This window comes from Neomonachus schauinslandi, chromosome 12 (assembly GCF_002201575.2).
Source record: "Neomonachus schauinslandi chromosome 12, ASM220157v2, whole genome shotgun sequence".
Classification (NCBI taxonomy): domain Eukaryota; kingdom Metazoa; phylum Chordata; class Mammalia; order Carnivora; family Phocidae; genus Neomonachus; species Neomonachus schauinslandi.
In genome coordinates this window covers 59271786-59294435 of record NC_058414.1, presented here as the reverse complement: position 1 = coordinate 59294435, position 22650 = coordinate 59271786, and the positions used below count along the sequence as shown (strand labels likewise).

The 22650-nt window shown below is 41.7% G+C and overlaps 1 protein-coding gene across 2 annotated transcripts in view; it reads left to right on the top strand.

Moving 5' to 3' along the window:
• The window catches only part of CPVL (carboxypeptidase vitellogenic like), a 107009-nt gene that overhangs the window by 30653 nt on the left and 53706 nt on the right, over positions 1 to 22650 (top strand). Inside the window, exons 6-10 of one of the 2 annotated variants that reach the window (XM_021689718.1) lie at positions 303 to 369; positions 14304 to 14426; positions 14950 to 15081; positions 19868 to 19966; positions 21768 to 21941. In XM_021689718.1, coding sequence (XP_021545393.1) covers positions 303 to 369; positions 14304 to 14426; positions 14950 to 15081; positions 19868 to 19966; positions 21768 to 21941 — 595 coding nt within the window. Of the gene's footprint in view, positions 1 to 302; positions 370 to 14261; positions 14427 to 14949; positions 15082 to 19867; positions 19967 to 21767; positions 21942 to 22650 lie in introns of both variants that reach the window. The other variant, XM_044920099.1, reaches the window with a different exon arrangement.

Below are 22650 nucleotides of genomic sequence, written 5' to 3'. Positions count from 1 at the left end.
GAAACCTAGGGGCACCTGGGTGGCTCAGTCGTTAAGCGTCTGCCTTCGGCTCAGGTCATGATCCCGGGGTCCTGGGATCGAGCCCCACATCGGGCTCCCTGCTCGGCAGGAAACCTGCGTCTGCCTCTTCCACTCCCCCTGCTTGTGTTCCCTCTCTCGCTGTATCTCTCTCTGTCAAATAAATAAATAAAATCTTAAAAAAAAAAAAATGTGAAACCTATTGTCAAAGGGTTAGATTTGGTAGCATAGCATTAAACTCTTCTGATGCCATGTGATATTTTTTATTATTGTTCTTTTTGCAGTGCATTAGTTCAGTTTTTCCTGTTGTTTCCTGAATATAAAGAAAATGACTTTTATGCCACTGGGGAGGTAAGTTGAAGTCATGTTTTCTTGTGTGCTTCCAATATCATCAGGACTGAAATATGTCATGACATTGTGATTCATGCATTCAGTGTGTAAACACACACACACACACAAACATATATTAATATTAATTCAGCCCATATTCAAAATTTTCTATTTACTCCCAAAATGTTTTCCATAACACTTTTTATTATAAATCCAGGGCTCCCTAAAGTTTTGTATATCACAGTGGATTGTTAGGTCTCAGCCCCCTGCCGTTTTTTTTAAAATTTTTATTTATTTATTTGAGAGAGAGAGAGCCCGAGCAGGGGGTGGGGTGGAGGGAGAGGGAGAGCAAACTCCCCACTGAGCAGGGAGCCTGACATGTGGCTCGATCCCAGGACCCTTGGATCATGACCTGAGCTGAAGGCAGACACTTAACCAACTGAGCCACCCAGGAAACCCCATCCCCTGCCTTTTTTGTTGTAGTTGTCATTCATGATGATGATTTTAAAGAGTCTAGGCCAGGTGCCCTGTAGAATATCCCATTTTCTGAATTTGTCTGATTCGTTCCTCATTGCTTACATTCAGTGAAAACATTTTGGCAGGAACATTACATAGATGATGTTGTGTACTTCTATGGTATCACATCATGAAGCACATGATACCTGTTTGTCTCATTATTGGCAATACTAAACTTGATCACTTGGTCCAAGTGGTATCTGCCAGATCTCACCATTGGAAAGGTACCCTTTTCCTTTTGAAATTAATAAATAGGGCGCCTGGGTGGCTCAGTTGGTTAAGTGACTGCCTTCAGCTCAGGTCATGATCCCAGGGTCCTGGGATCGAGTCCCGCATCGGGCTCCCTGCTCTGCGGGGAGCCTGCTTCTCCCTCTCCCACTCCCCCTGCTTGTGTTCCCTCTCTCGCTGTGTCTCTCTCTGTCAAATAAATAAATAAAATCTTTAAAAAGAAAAAAAAAGAAATTAATAAATAATGTGAGACCATGTGAAAATCTGTTCCCCCCAGATCTGTCACCCACTAGTTTTAGCATTCATTGATGATTCCTCTCTGAATCAGTTATTCCACTGGGGCTTATACAATGGTGATTTTGGGGGATCTATCATCCTATAGATATCATCTGGTATTCTTCTATAGAGATCTTTCCCTCCTCTTCTTCTCTATTATTTACTTTTTAAAATATCACTGTGGACTCTTGGTTTGTTATTTCTGCTTGATGTGTTAAAATTTTTTGCCATTATTATTATTTTTGATGTTCATATTTCCCATACTTGGTCAGAGGGAGCCCCTTCAGACTGGCTCTTGTGTCTTTTTTGACAGGGCCCAATTAGTCTTTGAGCATTTCCTTGCTTTTTGGCACAAATCTATGCTCTAGGATTGTCATCTACTTTCCCTGCCCTAGCCCTGGAATCAGTCATTTCTTCAAGGAACCCTGGCTCCTTTTAATGGGGGATGGTTTTAAAAACCAAGATCTGAGCACTAAGTGTGCTCATTGGTACTGGGGTGCCATTTCTTTTTGACTTTCTCTGGAGGCAGAACTGGGGAACAGGATGACTTTGTACTGATGCCCATAATTCTAATGCAACATCACAAGTTTCTTTTTTCCTTTCCCCATTCTGTATACCCCTTCACCCACATTGTGGACCGTGTTTCCCAACAGCATCAGTATATTTCCCTCTTGGCTGAATCCTACACTATGTGCACAACGATTTTCGATTACTACATCAGAACCACTACCAACAAGGAAACCTCCAAGTTACTTTCAATATTTTTTGCTATAATTACTTTTATCCTTAGACTGCATTTCACCATAGGTTTAAAAGTACCATGTTTAAAAGTTATAAGACTTAACTCTATTTTTTTCCTAGGGTGATTATGTTATAATTTAACACACAGTTGGGTTCACGTGCATAGATTGGCTTCAGTTTTAGGATCTGCTTTTTTTTCATACATTTAAATGTAAGGTTATTTTAAGAATGTATAGCAGAAGAACCGCTAGGTGCTAGGTATACAATCGTGAACCAAACAAAACAATTTCCTGCCTTCATATGTTGTAGAGGTGAAGACAGTGATAAGTGAAGAAATTAAAATGTACTCTACATCAGGCATTGATAAGGGTCATGAAAAAAGATAAAGCGGGTGAGAGGGTTGCAGAGTGGTGGAGGTGCTACTGTGGATAAGATTGTCCGAGGCTCTCTGGAGACAGTCGGGTAGAGCACATGGAGCAGAATGAGTGAGGTAGTAAAGCTCTAGCTACAGTTACCTTGGAGAAGAACTTTCTTGGAAGGAGGAATAGCAAATGCAAAGACTGAGTTGGGGACAGACTCATGGAAAAGCACGGAGCCACTGTAGAAGGATCTGAGATGGGAGAGGCAGGCAGATCATGTAGGTCCATGGTAGAGTTTGGACTTTATTCTAAGTGTAATGGGAACTCGTTGAAGGGTGCAGTGTTCACTGAAAGAGTAGTTAGAATCAAATTCAATTCAACACACATGTTTGAGTGACTACTATGTCTGAGGCATTGGACAAGTATTAGAAATTCAGTGATTAATAAGACATTAACTCTACCCTAAATCTGTAAGCCTGGCAATAAATACAATACCAAATGAAAAGTACAATTAGAGAAGTAGGTATAATGACAAATAGCACAAGGAGAGTGCACATAGCTACCTCTCAATGTGGGATCCTCAGGAAAGGCCAAACAGAAGAGGGGTTACAGTTAAGCTGGATTTTGAATTATGAGGAGACATGTGTTAGTCAAGGCTGTTTTGCTTATAACCCTATTCAAAATGGCTTGAGTAAAATAGGAGATCAGCTGATTCATGGCTGGGTCTGGGTGCTCAAACGCTGTCACCAGGAATTTGTCTCTTATTCTTTCTTGATCTATTTGCTTGCCTTTGCACGTCACTGGTTTCATTCTAAGCTACGGTTTTTTCACCAGTGCCCTTGCCCCTCCACCCCACTCCAGAGCTCTAAGTATAGCCTATCAGCTCAACTTTTCTTTCCCAATATATTCCACCCATATTCCCGAATCTCATGTGATCCATTTGGATCCCATGCCTGTTCTAGAACTAATAACTGGGGTCAATGGGATGGACAAACAGGTTGGCAATAATGGTGCCAGAGGCCCACCCTAGTGCTCTGGGAGGGGTAGGATCATAGGGGGACCCTCACCTTCTGAATCACAAGACCTGAGAGAGGGAGATGAGTGAAGATGAGGGAAGATCCTGGTGATTATACCAGAGGAAGGGCTGGAAGGATGCTGGGCAAGCTCAAACCACAAATGTTTACTGTAAGGGAGTCACGGTGAAAAATAGTCTAAGTTTTTTCAAGGAAATGGCAAGTTAATGGAACTAGGAATTTCCTTCTCTTCCACCTGCTTTCTTCTCTTTCTGTTTGGAAGGATATTCTGACTGGCATATCATACTTAACGTCTTTTTTAAGCCAATTATTTGGTCAGGATTTTGTAGGATCTCTACCAATCATTCCCTGAGGCAGGTTGGGCAAAGGGGCAGGAAGTGACACTCCTGTCATTTTGGAAACAACCCGGGAAAATGCCCAGTCTCCACCTCCAACAGAAGAGTGATCTGCTTATTGTGTAATTCCTGCCTTGCAAATAACATGGCGATGTTGTTAACCATGATGTTGGACTTTCAGCAAAGCTGCCAAATTCTGGATGAAGAATTTGTCTATTTCATGTCTGCCTGGCAGTTTCATGCCTGTAATTTCCGAATGTGTGTGGGAAAGGACAATTTTCTTTTTACATTCTTTGCTGCCAGGATGAATACTTTTAAGGAAACCTATGCCTTCCAAGTGATGGAGGAAGATGTGAACGAGGGAGGGCAGGACCTGGTTTAGAGATGCAGTTGCCAGGCAGCATCATCTTCATACGAACTACAAGGGGTACATTAAATCTGGGGCCACATCTCTTTCTAGAAGGAAGAGCACTAAATAATAATGCCTTGATGGTTCGTTTTATTAGAATGAATGCTATATTTTTCCAGTCCAGTTTGTTCCTTCCAATCTTTTGTTTTAAGGCCAGGAGGCAGAAAGGAAACGTGGAAGGAGTTCTGGGTTAATAATCAGGAGACCTGAGAGTCATTGCTGGCTTTGCCTCTCTGGATGATTCCAGGCAAGTTCCTTAACCTCTCTTGGACTCTGCTTTTCATCTTACAGTCAGAGGGCTTAGATTTTAGATTAGATCACTTCCAGGGATATTTTACTTTCCTAGATGTTCAAGCATAGTTACCTAGATATGTTTGTAAAGCATCTGTATACAATTGCAATTTTAACGTAATACCCACCCTCCTTCTCTCCACAAAAAAAAAAAAAAAAAGGCTATGATAGATTTTTCCAGAAAGGGAAATCCTTTCTCTTCAGAACTCTTAATTTCCGCACACTCTTAAGGAGGCCAAACAAATAATGCCATTAAATAGTAGAGTCGTCCTTGAAAAATAAATGGTAAACTTGGAAATGGTTTTCTGCTTTTCAATGAAAATGTACTGGACCTAAATATCCTTCCCATTTGTGTACTATGAATGAGGGTTAGCATGATGCTGGAAGAGTCTGGAGCACCCTGACTTTGGTGCAAGGGAGTCTGGAAGTAATAACAATACCTACTACATAGGATTGTTTTGAGCATTTAATTAGATAATCCTCCTCAAATATTTAACGGAGTGATGGCTGTGGTGAGTACCCAACACATGATGACTATTATTACCATTCATGGTGAAAAGCTGGATTAATATATTACGGCTCCAAAGCATATGGCCTAATGCATGTAGACAGGGGCTGAGATATTTAAAAAGTTCTGCTCACTTGTTTTTGGGATGTGGCATTTTCTCTCCTATTATTTTGAAATTGTCTTTATTTTTTTATTTATTTTTAAAGATTTTATTTATTTGTTTGAGAGAGAAAGAATGTGAGATAGAGAGCATGAGCAGGGGGGAGGGGCAGGCTCTCTCTGAACAGGGAGCCCACCCCGGGGCTTAATCCCAGGACTCTGGGACCTGACCTGAGCAGAAGGCAAACGCTTAACCAACTGAGCCACCCAGGCGTCCCTGGAATCATCTTTAGAAGAAATAGTTTGCTTTGTCTAAAAAATGATGACGGAGCTTAGAAGTTGATATTTAAAGTTCTGGATAGTAGCAAAATGTGTGGGGACTGCCCAGGCTCCTGGCCACTGCCGCGTGGACCACGGCGAGCCTACAACCAGGCATACTGTGGGATTCGCAGGCAGTGCAAGGCCGAGGGAAGAACCGCCTATCTCTTTCCCTTCTCTCCATTTCTGCCCAGAGCACCAACTGGAATTAATTTTCTCTAAAGAGAGACAAATGTGTCTGTAAATCACCCTCCTCAAGGCATGAAAAAAATGTACTTCAAAAAGAGAAACAAGCTGCATTTAATTCACATAATTAACTTTCTTTATAAGTGTTATCCTTTCCGAGCCAATAACTATTAGTGAGATTGCTCTTGTTCTTGAGGGACAGACACACTTTAGAATCCTCTCAAGTGTACATGGGCCCAGCTAGAAGTTAAAGTGAAACAGCCCTCACTGGGAGGCAGGGAGGTAGTGGGAGGAAGGGGAACTGCCCATTGTTCTCTGAGCACGTGGCTTTGTGTCCACTCCCAAGAAAGATTCCACGCCTATCGGTGGCTGTGGCCACGAATGGGGAGCTCGTCCAAAATGGCAGAACGTGTGGTTAACACTGGGCATCTCTTCTTGATCAGCAAGAAGGAGCCTACTCTCCTCAGCAGCAATTTTGCAACATTGGTTAATTTGAGGGCCCAATAAAGGCAAAACTTTGAAGCTGTTTAAAAATTAGTGAGCTTAATAGGATACTTCATCTATCATCTTCATCTGCATGAGTGAAATCCTGCTGGGATCACGGAGTCTGACAACCTTTATTGAAATCATCATGGTCCAGTGGGTTCGGGTTGCAGGCTCCCGATAGGTGAAAGCCATGTTTGTGTAATTTGTTTTATACAATACTAAGCACAGTGCTTATTGAATGTTCTAGAGCAGCTTTGTGCGAGGTTGTTGCTAGGTAAAAATATTGGTGATATTTCTCTCCAGCGTCTTTTCATTTCCCTTCTCTCTCTGCACTATGTCCCAGGCCCTGGGGACCATCCTTTCTACTCCCTTATTTCCTCCCCGACCGTCAGCCTTCCTTTCTTTCCTTGGCTGTCTGGTGCTCAGGTCCTGTTTCTTCAGGCTTGTTCCATCTCCATCATGATTGTTCTCTTTCTCTCCCCCTTTCTGACTTATCAGCACACTGTCCATTAGAAAGGATCTGCTACATTAAACTTACTCCCAACATGCTTGTATTTGAGTAGAGGACAGAGCCCAAGCCATAGAAAGATAGTTGTAATAGGGGCATTTCCAGCACTGATGTACAAGCAGGAGTTAGAGAACACCTCTGCAGGCCTACACCATTATCCTTTCAGCCCTGGCTTGAATTTGGTAGCCAGAAGGGGGCCTTCAAGAGTCTATAGTTCAGGGACGCCTGAGTGGCTCAGTCGGTTAAGCGTCTGCCTTCAGCTCGGGTCATGATCCCAGGGTCCTGGGATCGAGTCCCACATCGGGCTCCTTGCTTAGCAGGCAGCCTGCTTCTCCCTCTCCCACTCCCCCTGCTTGTGCTCTCTCTCTCTCTGACAAATAAATAAAATCTTTAAAAAAAAAAAAAAAGAGTCTATAGTTCACTTTTTCTATTTATAGCTCTTATTTGAGAATATTGGAAGTGGACTATATGGCAGGCATGGTGCTAAGCATTGTTTCATGCATGTCATGGCTATTTGAAGCTTGCACTGTTAGTATCATCTCCATTATGTAGCCGAGACGACTTGAGGCTTGGAGAGCTTAGGTCAGCCTTACCAAGGTCACTCGGCCAGGACTGAGACTGAAGCAGCCAGATTCCAGAGCCCAAAGCCTACAAACAAGAAACTGGCTAAGGATTGGAACCCTGCTTATGTAGGTACTATTTGGAGCCTGGGTGCTCTCTCCTTGAAATCTCTGTCTCCAAAACCTGCCTCTTCCCAGAAAGCAGGTGCACTGTTGTGGAAGGGAGTTGACATCCCTTCCATATTTCATGCAGAATCTCTGAGAGTTATCAACCTTATACAAACAGAAGTTCCCTGTCCTTTTGGATGTTGCTGTCTTTCTGGCGAAGACTAAGTTTTAATCATAAAGACTAAGCTTTGATCATAAAGTTTTATAGAGTAAATGGAAGTTTCAAGTGACATAAAGGCTTGAAGTCCATGGAATGCAGTTATTAGATGACATTCAAGCCGCTTTAACTCTTGACATGACAAATGTCTATTTTCAGTTATGTTCATCTGACCTGCCAATATTTCCTTTTAGACTTGAAAATGAATTTGTGACTTAGAACTGGAAGTTTGTACCTTTTGACCACCTTCCCACAATTGCCTCTCCCCCCAGCCTCTGCTTCTGGTAACCACAAGTCTGATCTCTTTTTGTTTGCTTTTTGTGTGTGTTTTTTAGATTCCACATATAAGTAAGATTATACACTATTTGTCTTTCTCTGACTTATTTCACTTAGCGTAATGTCTTCAAGGTTTATCCATGTTGTCACAAATGGTAGGATTTCCTTGGTTTTTATGGCTGGATAATATTCCATTGTATGTATATACCACAACTTCTTTACTCATGCATCCATCGATGGACACTTAGATTGTTTCCATGTCTTGGCTGTTGTAAATAACAATGCTATGAAAATGGGTGGGGCGGGGGCAGCTATCTTTTCAAGTTAGTGTTTTCATTTCCTTTGGATATATTTTCAGAAGTAGAACTGCTGGATCATATGGTAGTTCTATTTTTAAATTTTTGAGGCTCCTCCATACTGTTTTCCATACTGGCTGTACTGGATTTTTTTTTTAAAGCGTCTTTTCAATACAAAATAAGAATATATCATTTGGAAGCCAGCGTGTACCTTGCCTAAATATGTGACTAATAGATACAGATCAAAATGTTTTTCTTATGTCTTTTCCTAGAGATTATGCATTTCTTTTAAGCTCCTTTTCAAGAAAAATAGATGTTTAGATAAAGTCATCCTCTTGTTAGAAGCCCTTTTTTTTTTTTTTTAATTGCAGCAGTATGGACTAGAAATTAGATGACACACAGTCTAGAAATGTCTAGGAAGTTGTAGAGATTACCACAATGCTGAAGTTCCAGCTTTCCCTGTTCATTAATTCTCTGAGCCGGCCATTTTAAGGACACACCTCCATCGCTCAGAGAAAATAATGGTGCTGAGCGAAGGAAGAGTCCACCCCGAGGCTAGATAAAGTCAAGGTTGCTCTCACTGAGTCCTATTCTCTTGGCTACTGTGTCATCTATTATTCCATTACACTTAGGCTTTTCACCAGTTTTTGTGGTTTTTCAATGTGGGTCTAAAACTCTCTTCAAAGCATATCCCCTTATTCTCTCTGATCGCCCCCATAAATGGGGGTGGCTCCACCAACATTGTGTGGTTGGGAAGTGCTTAGAGGACAGGGCTCTCTCCAGAAGGGCAGCCCACCTTGTTTCCTTCTGGGGACCTGAAGGAGCCCCTTCCAGCTCTGAAGTGAATTTTTCAATGAGACATTCATTCCAACTGGAGTGGCTGGGGGTTGGGGGAGGGGCACAGCAGAGCAAAGGGCACAGAATAACCCCTGAGCGTCCTCAACATGCCATTCCTGAGGTTGATCACTCTACCTCTTTCCATTCTGGGCAGAGCTTGGGAACTAGGGCCTGTGGATAGTGACACTCTGTGTCCAGGTTCAGGTGTGTCTCATTTCAGAGGCCATTGCTCAGTATCATCCAGAGAGGTTCTGCATGTTTTACCATACAGTGTATAACTAGAAGCAAGGCAGAGAATGAATATAGCTGCATCTATTTTTTTTTTAACTAAACTTTAGTAAGAAATGTAGTGGAGAAATGTAGAGTAGTTTAAACAATAGTAACAGCTAACATATGTGAAATTTCTGCAAGAAGACATTGTTTCCATTAGAGTCTTATCCTCTGACACGATCTTTTTTTCTTCTAGGGGAGCTGATTGAAACTTGATTTTAGATATAAAAGCTTTTTTCCTCCTTTAAAAGTAACTGGGTGGCAGGGGTACAGTAAGTTGTTGCGGAAACATGTAAGAAGGGAGAGCTTCAGATGGAATACACAATTACAAGTTTCTTTAAGTCCAATTTCATTGTGCTTTTACACATCTGGATAATTAACAAGCATTACATTCTCTCTAGACCATTTTTACAAGTACAATATGCTCCTAACGTGATTTCCATTAGGCTGTTCCAAACATCATTTAAGAACTCAGAAAGATTGCAGACGGAGATTTGAAACCACTGTTCAGCTGTGATGTGGAGACCTTTTCCTTTCGTGGGGGAAATAAAAGACTGAGAACCGAATTCTGAGATCTGTGTGATGTAAGAGGAAAACTGGAGGTTTACTGCTTCTGTAAGCCCCAGCAAATGCAAGCATATACAAATACACCCTAATATCTCTGGGCCTTCTCGTCAGAGGCGAGCTCAAAATAGGGTCACTGTGGGGAAAATGAGCCATGCAACAACGGTGCTGGAAATTGTGGCTGGAAGCTTTTTTAAATACTAGAAAGCAGTAACAAGGGCAGACGAAAATTCTGACGTGTCAATCACGAACCTAGTTTGAATTATCGTGTTAGATAAACAGTTTGTCTGGCTGAGTTCCTCATTTGAGGGTCACTGCTGAATTCTAAAATAATAATGTGTTCAGATTGTTTCTGGCCACGCTTTTCCTCTTTCCTTTTATAATCGCTTTGATGCTATTCCGAGCTTTTATGAGGCCAGGGTCTGATCCGATGGTAGAAGGTTGGTGTTAATTCACAGATGTCAGGAGCTTCGTTGCCCAGCTGCTGCCCACATTGATGAGCCCCAGCAAGAGATCAGAGAGACCACAGGGCCAAGAGTTGTGGTGGTTGTTGCTCTCGTCGTCGTTACGGACAGAACTCAGAACAAAAGAAGCAAAAGTTCATAAAATTATAGGATTACAGTTGTAAGTCCTAAGGGGCCATATAGTTCATTTCTGATCCATCGGACAGCCACACCTCAATTCTCCCCCCTAAAATAGAGGTTTCTATTCTACTTAAAATATATCCAGAAAAGAGAAAACTGGGCAAATAGAACATTAGATTTATTGTCTGGTTGTCTTTTAAAGTGCTCGTGGTGGTCAGAGAATCATTAAATTGAGAAATAAATGATTCAGGAAGAATAAACTAGTCTGATCATGCAGAAAAAAAATGTCTCAACAAGGAGAGCGAAAATAATTGAAATTTCATTATACTGTTTCAGTGTCTGTTTTCCATAAAATAATCCTATAATTGTCTACTGTGTGACAGCCTGAGCCACTCAACCAATGGAATGATTAATGGAAACAGCAGTGAAGGATTTGTCACGCTGACACAGGGTGAGGAAGTGTGTGATAGTCATTAGAAAGCAAAAATGAGATAAACATCACCGTTAGGCTAGCAGATGTGGACTGAACATTGAGGAAACTGTTTTGGACACGGTTATAGAACTACCTATCTCACCGTCTTGTTTTCTTTAAATGGTCAGCTTAGCAAGCATGTAGTAGATGAACCCAAGGCTGAGCCCCAGCTTGGGAGACCACAGACTCATAGTCTCCAGGACCATTGACTGAAGCATGGTTTGATATGAGAAATGGGAGATGTGGAGGCAGCTGAGCCTTGATGGAATTCCAGCCAGGCACATGATTGGAATGCACAGACCCTTGTTTTCATCATTTTAAAATATGGGAAGATAACATTAACTTTAAATTAGTTCAATTTAAAGTGGGGGAGGTAGCCTGTTTGTAGTCGATGCTCAGAAATTGAGTAGGTGTTCCTTCTTAGTTTCCTGCCTGGATCTATCCCAGATACGCATGGTGGCCGCAAAGCGGAGGGTGCCCTAAAAATGTGGCTGTTTTGGCCTGAATTTGTCATCACCATCATCAGAGCAACTTAAAATATACGCCCTTCCATCTCAGAAAGAGTTAAAGAGATGCTTTCTTGCCAGGTCTTATAACAAGACAACTTGAATGATAACATCCAATAGAGAAAAAATGTTTAGCAGTAATGTCAGATTAGTCATTTATTTATCAAGTATGTTTTTATGTTCCTACTGTGTGCTGGGCAAGGTACACAATGTGAGAATAATAATCCACGAAATGGCAAACTTCACCCCATCACATAATGGTCAAGTTTTTGTAATATTTTTTCAGAAGAAATGATTAACTTAACAAGCACAAGTTCTATGCTTTATTCATTTTTGTGTCTTCTCAAATGTCTGCCACGATGCCTTTGACAGAAGAGTTGCCTAATAAACTATCACTGAATGAAGACTGTATGATACATCTTTAGCAGTAAAATGATTACTCAAGGAAATTTGAGTTTTTTGGTTCATCTTACTGAAATTATATCTGATAAATGTTCACTTATTGCTCCTAACAGGAGAGTATAGCACTGTTATGCAACAAACCACATTTCAGGCATGTAAACACATCTTTATATCACCTCAAGGAAGCTAAAATGCGCTCATGGTTATGAATGGATACACTGTTTTGCACAATACTTAGCCTAAATAATTACTGTTGCACAAGAGGGCTGCATCAGTGAGGAGATCTTGTATAAATTATGCAAATTACATTATTTTATCATACCTTGGAAAGAATATAGTTTTGGGAGTAAGTCAGAGCAGGTTAGATTCTAACTCTACCACTTAACTTCTCTGAGCCTCAATGCCTTCATATTGATATGGGAGTAATGACATCTGCAGCATATGATTAGGGTATGGAATAAATGAGAGCTCTTGGGGTTTCCCAGCCTTTGAACTATAGACCCCTGCAGAGCCTTGGAAATATTACAAAGGGTCTGCGGACTCATATGTACCTATTCCATGCCTTTAGTCTATTTTGAACATATATGCATTAGTGTTTTTCAAATCCTTGTAGGTTAATTCAAGACTCACTCATTCAACAACTGTGTTTTGAGCACTAACAAATAAACAGCATCAGGCATAGGGCCTATACTGAACTACAAAACAGACAGATAACCCTGTTCATGGATCTTCTATTCTAGTGTGGGTGGGAGAATAACTACACAAGATAAATAAGTAAAAGTTTATAGGGAAGTGATAAGGATTCGATGAAAAAAGAGAGAGAGGAAATATAAAATGTAAAAAAAAGGGGGGGAGGGTTTTAAAATTTTAGATGGGGTGGCCAAGGAAAGCATCCCTAGAAGGTCTCACTGAAGCAAGTAAGGGAGTTAACCATATGGACATCTGGGGGAAGAGCATTCCAGGTCGAGGGAGCAGCTAATACAAAGGCCCTTGTGGAAGGAACAGTACGGATCACAATCATGACTGGTCCAAGAGGGGCTGGAGAGGAATGAGCGAGAAGGTAGTAGGGCACAGTGTTAATGAAGTGACCAGATCATGCAATACTTATGTCTCTGAAAAAGCACTCTGCTTTTTCTCTGAGGGACTTGGGGAGTCGTCAGAGGGTTTGAGCAGAGGAGTGGCAAGATCAGATTCATATTTTAGTAGACCACTGTCTTGAAAATAGACTGGATGAGGGGAAGGACAAAAGCAGGGGGGCCAGTTAGGCTACAGCAATAATCCAGGCAAGAGATGATGGAACTTGGAGCAAGGTGATGAAGGGGGTATGTGCAAAGACCCTGGATTCTGGACCTATTTTGACAGAATAGGTAGAGTTGACAAGGTTCACTGATGGACTTTTGTGGGGTGTGAGAGAAAGAGAGATAAGGAATGGCACTGCGGTGCCTGGGTGGCTCAGTGGGTTAAGCGTCTGACTCTTGATCTCAGCTCAGGTCTCCATCTCAGGGTTGTGAGTTCAAGCTCTGAGATGGGCTCTGCACTGGGCGTGGAGCCTGCTTGAAAAGAAAAGAAAAAGAAATGACACCATGATTTTTGGCCTAAGCAATGAGAACAGAGTTATCACTAATAGGCTGTAAGGAAGGCTTGGGGATTCAAGCTTCATTTTGAACATATGAAGTTTAATATTAGACATATAAGTGGAGATGTCAAAAGGCATATTTTTAATGTAAAAAATACAAAATTATTTTTTTAAAGATTTTATTTATTTATTTATTTGAGAGAGAGAGTGTGGGGAGCAGGGGCGGGGGGGAGAGGCAGAGGGAGAGAAAGTCCCAAGCAGACTCCGCACGGAGCGCAGAACCCAATGTGGAGCTCAATCCCATGACCCTGAGATCATGACCTGAGCTGAAACTGAGTCAGAGGCTCAACGGACTGCACCACCCAGGCGCCCCAATACAAAGCTATTTTTAAAATATTCCTGAATAGTAGCTTTTTTCAGCATAGTCTAAAAATAGAGTTATAATGTTTGTGTCCACATAATATTTTTAAATTGAAAAAAAACCATGTACTTGGAAAGGTTGGAAACAGACATAATTGTCAAGTGACAATTTCAGTAGCCAGTAAATATACTTTCTATCTCCTCTTGCTTTAATACATGTAGATTTCAAACTGCAGCATCATACAGATTTTGAAATCTTAATTTTGGCCTTGAGATTTTTTTTTTCTTTTTTAATAAAGTTTTTAATGGAGCTTTCTGGAAAGACAAGCCCTATGGGTGGCAGAATTGAGAATTGTGTCGGCTGGCCCACGTTATTTTCTTTTGGAAGAAAATTAGACTGTTCACCTAGTCCATGTCCCCTTGTCATTTTTTTGTGCACCTCACCGGTGACTTGCATGTGAGAGAAGTGAGAGACAGAGCTCTGTGCTATTGTGGAATTTACAGCGTAAGGTAAAATATGTGGTAGGTCTCATGTGGAAATACTGCTGTTTTATTGTTATTTTAATTAGCTTAAACACATGATGGTTATAGCACCAATTTGCGATGGTTCATTTTCACATCTACCCTTCTCAGTCGTACGCAGGGAAGTACATACCAGCCCTTGCACACTATATCCACACCTTCGGTCCCATGATGACAACGAAGATCAACCTTAAAGGAATTGCTCTTGGAGATGCATATTTTGATCCTGAATCAGTAAGTGTCTCCTTTTTCCTTTCCATTCTGCCCTTTAAGGAGATTAAATCCCCTTTAATCCAATGGAGGCTTGGACCTTAGAGACCTAACTTGATGGAGGGAAATAATGTTGTCTGGTTGACTTTCTAATGATTTAAAGCCTTCTCATTTTCTTATTTTTTATTTTTTTAATTTTATTTTATTATGTTAAAACCTTCTCATTTTTACCAAATGTTTTAAGGTGTCAACTTATTATGTCAGCCTAGGTTGGTTGTGAGTGGGAACGTGGGGCATGCGCACGAGTGTGTGTGTGATGTTTCTGTGTATTTTGTGCGTGTGTGTGGTGTGTGTATGTTTGGGGTTTGTGTGTGTTGTGTATGTGTTTGTGTGTTCTGTCAGGTACACGCGCGTGTATAACTGTCTTGCGTGGCTAATTCCCGCACGAGATTGACAAATGACAGAGGGTTATTTCACCAAGCAAGCGGGCTTCCCTGACTTCTCTCTTTCTTTCCCTGTCTCGTTTGTGTTTCTCTTTTCTCCTCAGATCATAGGGGGCTATGCCACATTCCTGTACCAAATTGGCTTGTTGGATGAGAAGCAGAGAAAGTACTTCCAGAAGCAGTGTGATGACTGTGTGAAATACATCAGGGAGAAGAGGTGGCTTCAAGCCTTTGAAGTGAGTTCTGGACCTGCATTGCCTGGAGCAATGAGAACCATCTGAGCAGGGTCCTAGAAGCATCGCGGTACTCAGACATTTTGTTGTTGTTAGAGAAGGTATAGCTGGTACGCTGATGGGGCAGATGAGTGCAGGCTCAGAGTGAAGGAAAGAACCGTCCAGGTCTTTTTGAATTTACTTTGGCTGTATTTTAAACCTGCAGTCACCTTGGAGTGTTTATCTAGCTATGTCTTTCATTAACTGTTTTGATTTCTTTAAATGCTGTGTAGGCCCTAAAGGCATGCCCTATCACAAGGAAATCAGAAGAAAGGCGACCCAGAAAGTAGATACATATGCTTCAGCATATGCTCAAAACCCTTCAGAAGGGTGATATCCACACACGGCCTTCCAGCTGGAGACGTGGCCTCAGTGTGTGACGAATGTCACGTGTTTCTGTGTGTCAGGAACAAAGATGATAAAGCCTGGTGATTTGAAACTTTCACAAAGAGCTGTTGGTATTTGTAAATATTGTCACAATGCTCCCCTAAAATTGAATTTGAGAATCAAATAATACAGTTCTATTCCTTGCCCTTTTTGTTGAGATGGGGGGAGTTATTTAAAATCTGAGATTATACTAAATATTCACATACAGGAGTTTGAGTTTCTGGTTTGGTTTGGTTTGGTTTTTCCAGTGCAGACAAAGTTCGTGTATCACTTATCTTTTTTAGGTTGTTTTGTTTGTTTGTTTGTTTGCCATCTTTACCATAGAGCCATCATGTTTCACATATTAGTAAATGAGGCAAAGATTGCGTTTGGAGGACTTCAGTCTTTGTTCTTGGGAACACATCCTGTATTAGTTTACCTAACAGCATTATTGTTGTTAAGGCTGAGTCCTGATATTAATAGTCTTCTAGGCACTGCAGGTCAGCTGGTTCAGATCAAAGCAGGAGACATACAAACTCAGGGAGAAAGGGGTAACAAGGTTAAGCTCCATTTAATAAGCAGGGTGCCTCGCGCTGCCTGAAATCCCCAAAGCAGTCAATGCCCTTACCGTCAGTTCTGACAGCAGCAAGATGTGCAGCTGAAACCATCCCTCAAGATGCCAACAGCCTCCGGTTTGCCTGTGCCAGGACAGCTGGTGTGGCTGCAGAGTGCGGATTCAGAATGTCTGTGCAATTATAAATGCAAAGGAAGAGGGATCTTACGGGGACATGTAAGATCCCTCTTCCATGTGCAATGACACTATTTTCAGGTCTGGTTTTTGGCTATCTGTTTAGTAGGCAGAAAGGGTAAAAGGATTGAACCTCTAGAATTTAAAATTAATATCAAATGTTACGTCACGTGAGACCAATTGGCAAGTGAGAAATTTGATGTGTTTTTGAAGAAGCATACAGGGATTAAGTGATGTCAAGAGGAAAAGCATCTGATGGACCGTAAGGGGTAAGGAAAGCAGAAAGATGTCCTTGCTGCATGTGCTGCAGCAGCCTGAGTACCTGCAGGATTAACGAAACTGTTGAAAAGTTCAGGTCATTTTGTGTATTCAGAGGTAATGAGAAGATGGTCCATGAGGTTAGAGCTCTCCCAGACTAGATTCGTCAGAAAACAAAGCAAAAGGCACAAAAACCCAAAACAAAACAAGACCAAAACAACAACAAACCTAGGAAGGTATGCAATGTCTCTGTGACCATTGATCCAATATCTTGAGTGATGAATTCACTTAATAATCTTTGTTTTATTTTAAGGGAAATAGATAAGCTGATACTTAGGAAAGTAGCCAGTAGAGGTAAAATGTGTGTCAGCGTATGTAATAGAAGGCTTGGAGAAATCCTGAGACCCAAGAGAGTACATTGTCAAAATCACAAGCCTAAATAATAAAGCCTGTTGGATGCTCTGATCCCTTAATATGATTTAGTTAATAAAAAAGCAGTAACTTGGAGCTGAAGGGAATTTTATAGACTGTCTTCTGCCCCTACACACATGCACACATCCACACTTCACTGATGAGGAGGCTGAGGCCAGGAGGGACTGCATTCAGTGGCCAAAAACCACATAATAGACTGTGGCAGGCCTAGGACTGGAATCATCCCCCCCCCTCCCCCCACCTCGCCTCATGATTCCCACCCTGGTATTCTCCAGTGGTAACTTTCATGCAGTCTATAAAAATCCTGGAGCATTCAGACATTCTGCAAGATGCACAGTGGCCCATCTCTGGCCCTGTATTGTCCCCCTTACCATGACAACGTTCTGGATCACAAAGTTCTTTCTGTGAAACAAATTTTGACCAAAACCTGGATCTCACAGGTCTTGACCACCCACCTCACTTGTTTGACAACAAATGATTTTTGACTCTTTCTGAAATTAGATCCATTCTTAAGGGTAGAATTTATATTCCTATTGGTGTTGAAAATAATTTCTTTTTTTTTTTTAAAGATTTTATTTATTTATTTGACAGAGAGAGACACAGCGAGAGAGGGAACACAAGCAGGAGGAGTGGGAGAGGGAGAAGCAGGCTTCCCGCAGAGCAGGGAGCCCGATGCGGGGCTCGATCCCAGGACCCTGGGATCATGACCTGAGCCGAAGGCAGACGCTTAACGACTGAGCCACCCAGGCACCCCTGTTGAAGATAATTTGTAAAGATAAAAAAAATGCCACCTATATTCAGGACTGCCACTAGCCTATGGTGTTGCCTCTGGGTGGACAAGTTAGAAAAAGACACCTCCTCTGAGTTGACAGAGTCCTGTGGATTCAGGGTTTGGCAAGTGGATGCCACCATTGTGCGAGAATAAAGATGGCTATTTCTCCAAACACAGCCCAAGTGTGGTTATCCAGCTTGGCAACCAGAACTCTGGCTGGTTCTCTACCCCTCAGCCAGGCATCCCCAATGCAGTGCACAGTGTGCAGCCAGTGGTGCTGAGTGACCGTAGCATTTCTAGAGCATACTTACTGCTCCCCCCACCCCCTTCCACAATGACGATCCTTTTCATACTTGGTCTCTAGCCCTGTGGCAATAGTCACTTGGATAAATTAAGTTGCTTCATGTTTGGTAAAGAAAACTAATCTAATAAAATAATGGAATTTTATATTAAACCCAAAAGCGTGGCCAGAGAGAGTTGAAGACTAAGAGAGATGGCAGTCTGCCCCTTGGAGAGCTAGCGTGTGGGGGGTGGAGCATGTAGGCTGGAGAGGCATGGCCTGGGCTTGAGTCTCTCCTCTGACATTATTAGTGAGGCATCCTTGGTAAGTGACTTAACCTCTGTGCGCCTCAGTTTCCTCACCTGTAAAACTAGGATACTACTGTCCTGAATTCTTACCATGTAAGAAAACCTAAAATCATACCTGATCATTGGTTTTGAAAATGTGTCGAATTCATCCTTTTTACAAGAGCCCCTTACAAACTCAATATCCTCATCCCAAAACGTCCCAATGTTCTCAATCTCTTTTGTAAGTATTCCCTTCATCTTCTTGCTCTACCCCAAAGCTGCTTCTCCCCTGCTTCTGTCACTTCCCCTCTCAAGCAGGGGCTGAGTTCTGTCTCAGCTACTTTGTACCACTTGGTTCATGGGTAGAGTGGGTGTCCTCCTTGCTCCTCATTGCTGCCCTCAGATCATGTTCTGTCCCTCCAGAAGCACTGAGCTCTGCCTCTCACATTCTCACATGGTCCCACCTACCACTCCTTACAGTTACCTACCACCCTCCAGCTTTCTCCTTCCCATCCCTGAGAGTGCCTCACTGTCATTCTGTCTCAAGGGCATCACGCTTGTCATCATTTCTAGTGCTTGCAGTGTCTGCGTGAAGGATCCTTTCAATACCTGGCCCTTCAGTTCCTTAGTCTCCTCTTTCGATAATCTTATTCTCTTGACCTTAGCTGCTCAGTCTCACTACAAAAAAAAAAAAAAAATCTGACAATCACTCCACAACCTCAGATCCCCATCGTGCCATCTTACTTCTCTGAATATACCAATTCAGAGAACAGTCCTGCAGTCCCATTGTCTTCCAGTCCACTGATCCCACTACCGAGTCATGATCCTTAACCTCAAGTCTCAGTTTCTTTAATTACCCAACTGAAACCCAGGTCAGCCCAGCCCCTTTGGCCAAACCACCATCCTGGCTAAAAGCACCTGTCTACACATGACTAGAGAAGGGCACACAACCATGCTGACTGCCCTCACCTCTGCTGATGACCAGTTTTTAAAGTCAGAAGTCCCAAGGGAACTTCTACCAGTTCCAAGCACCGGCAGGTATGTCCGTAGCCTCTGCCCTCTCTCCTCGTACTATGGGTGAATGGTCACCGATCCATGTTATGTCAGTCCTTCCCTATAAGGCCTTTGGGCTCACTGTTTCCTCTGCCTGGAATGTTCTTTCCCTAGATGTCTGCATGGCTCGCTTCCTGCCTTCCTGTATGTGTTCACTCAAATGCCACCTTCTCAGGGAGATCTGTGTTTCCCCCTCCCTGCAGTGCACCTTGCACTCACACACACACACACACATGCCGTGACACTTCCTACTCTCCTTCTCCTCTTTAGTTTCCTCCTTAACACTTAACCACACTGCATGTTTTTCCTATGAGTGCTTGCTTCTTGTCCCCCTCGAGGATATAAGCTCTGGGAGGGAGGACTTTCGCTCTCTTGTTCATGCTGCTGTGTCCCCAATGCCTGGGACAGTGTCTAGCACAGAGAAGAGGTGCAATAAATGGTCACTGAATGAAACGATGCAGGAATGAGAAAACTATTGAATCAATGCAATGACAAGTGCCTGTGTGTTTTTACCAACCCTGAAGTTTTCCTCCTCTCTCTCTCTCCTGACCTAGGTACTGGATAAACTACTAGACGGTGACTTAACAAACAACCCTTCTTACTTCCAGAATATCACAGGATGTCCTAGTTACTACAGCATATTGCAGTGCAAGGTAATGACAACATTTTTAAAAAGATGATAGTGTTTGCTTAAAACTTTTGGCAAAACCAAACTTCTTCCCATTTGAGAAATACTGTAGGTGACTTTATACTAGATAAATATGTCCTCACTGTATTGCATTATTTGGTCTACTAATCTATAGGATTTCCCCCTCACTGATGTTGTATATGTTATAATCTGACCATCAAGAGTGTCTGATATTCCAGATAACTCAAAATAATCTCTGATTAACACAATTTACCGCCCCCCCCCCCCCCCCCCAGTAGAGCTTGTTACACAGACGTTCTTTTGTCAAGGACAGAGGCCAGGATTGCAGTTCTGGGTATTAGGTTCCAGAATGCCAAGGCTGTAGTGAGTTTCTTGAAAATGTCCACATTATTTGTTCTATACTTAAAACAGCTTGGATAATCAAAACTGCCAAAGCCTTTAGGAAAGTATTTGCTTTGTCTTACTTTTAACTTAAGATGGTTTGTGCACTTAGTATGGCCCTCACTTCAAGCCCTTTGGAATATTTCTCAAAATATTCAAGTAGTTTTCTTCCATAAAAGTAGGCCAAAGTTGATGTCTTCTGTGCAGAATTAAATCAAACAAAAGGAGCCAAGGTGGGTATTTGGATTTGTATCATCTTTATCTAGTGTATATGACAATACATCTTGTTTTTAAAATTGCCTTATTTATGAACTATTTTGTAAATAAAATATAAAGCTAATTTCATTAGAATCTGCCAACCCTGTGGTTTTGGATTTAGATTCTACCAAGAGAAAACCATATGGTAGGCAAGAGAGAAACAGAATTGTAATCACATTTCTTTTTCCTTTACAAAGTGTAATGTATTCAAAAGATTAGCAAAAATTGAGGGTGCACGAAATTGTTGATCTCAAACTCTTTTTTATCCTTTTGTAATTTTTAAAAAAGCATTTATACCTTTTTTTCTTTTAGTATGATGAATATCATAGACTTTACAATATCACTGACTTTTATGCAGTATTTTTTTTTTAAAAGATTTTATTTATTTATTTGACAGAGAGAGACACAGCGAGAGAGGGAACAGAAGCAGGGGGAGTGGGAGAGGGAGAAGCAGGCTCCCCGCTGAGCAGGGAACCTGACTTGGGACTCGATCCCAGGACCCTGGGATCATGACCCGAGCTGAAGGCAGACGTTTAACGACTGAGCCACCCGGGCGCCCCTGCAGTATTTTTTTCTTAATAAGGCTCATGGACGACTTTTCTTTTGTCTCATGTCCTTCATAAAGTCATCTGTTTTTACACTTGGCATATTTCCCCCCTTCAGTTATGGTTAGCTGATTATTTTATTCGTGTGGTTTCAATAAACAGCAGAACATGAAAAAGAAAGCCTCAGCTTTTAACCCACCAGACCACCACCCTGGCTCCAGTGGTCCATTTGACTTTCGTCCCATAGAGCCTCAGACAAGGAGCAAGTTGCTTTTGATAATCTCACCTCTTCTTCTGTTTTCCCTGTCTTTGCCTCAAATGGGGTCCTTGAGGGGAGTCAGAGATTGCAGAAGATGACTTACCAAGAAAGGAAAATTGAGCATTTAAATGCAAATGGGGCACTGGCTCTGAAAATATCAGATCATCCAGTTTTGTTGTTAGTAAAATTTAAACTCCCTCAGAACCCCCAAATTAAAAATTTCAGTGTGGAGACCAGTTAATAGTCATGTCTCATCTTGTTCATTATGGTTTATGTCAGGAGAAATTTGCAGCTTTCCCAGCATGCTGTTCCTGCCACCCAGTCATGTTCCCTAATATTTTTCTGATGTTCCTTTCTGCCAGGAACCTGAGGACCAAAATTACTATGAGAAATTTTTGTCCCTCCCAGAAGTGAGGCAAGCCATCCATGTGGGAAACCGGACCTTTAGTGATGGATCCGAAGTTGAAAAGTACATGCGAGAAGATACAGTAAAGTCCGTTAAGCTCTGGTTAGCTGAACTCATGAACAATTACAAGGTAAGAGAGTTACTTCAGTTACTGTCTATTTCAGGAACTTTTTAGATTACCCAGAGTGGAAGTGACTTTCTCTTGTTTGTAATTCAACTTCTGCCGTTTTGTCTTTACTTTTAAGATATTTTACAAATACAAATAACAACCCTCAGACTGTTTGATTTCTTTGAATTAAGTTTTATTTTTGCCTCCTAATTAAATAACTATCCCTTGGTAGTTTCTTAAAATGAAATTCTCTTTGGCATATGCCACGTCTCATTATTTCTTGAGAAAGGAAGTACAGCAGAGCCAACATGACTGGCCTTGTGGAAGCCAATTTTGCCTATTGTTTGCTTTATAATATTAATCCCAATGAAGTCAGGGATAAATGAAATCAACTGATTATTCCAAAAAGTACATTTTACCTCCTAATTGTATTCATTTCCATTGCTCTATCACAATTTTTTCAGTTTCTGCTTTAAGCCTAAAACAGTGCTAGGCTGTCAGCTTGAAACAATGAATCAGAAAAGGTCCATGTTTTGAGGAGTATAAATTCAAGCGCTTTGTTTATCTGAGATGTTCTGCCTGATTTGCGGCTGGAGGTACCCAAAGAAAGTGAAAGCATGAAGCCCTGAAAATGCAGGCAGACAGGGCATGGACCCTAGAATTCTCACCATGAGGGAAGGATACCAAGAGCAAGTGATGTGGGGAAAAGTCATCCTATGAATTTATTTCC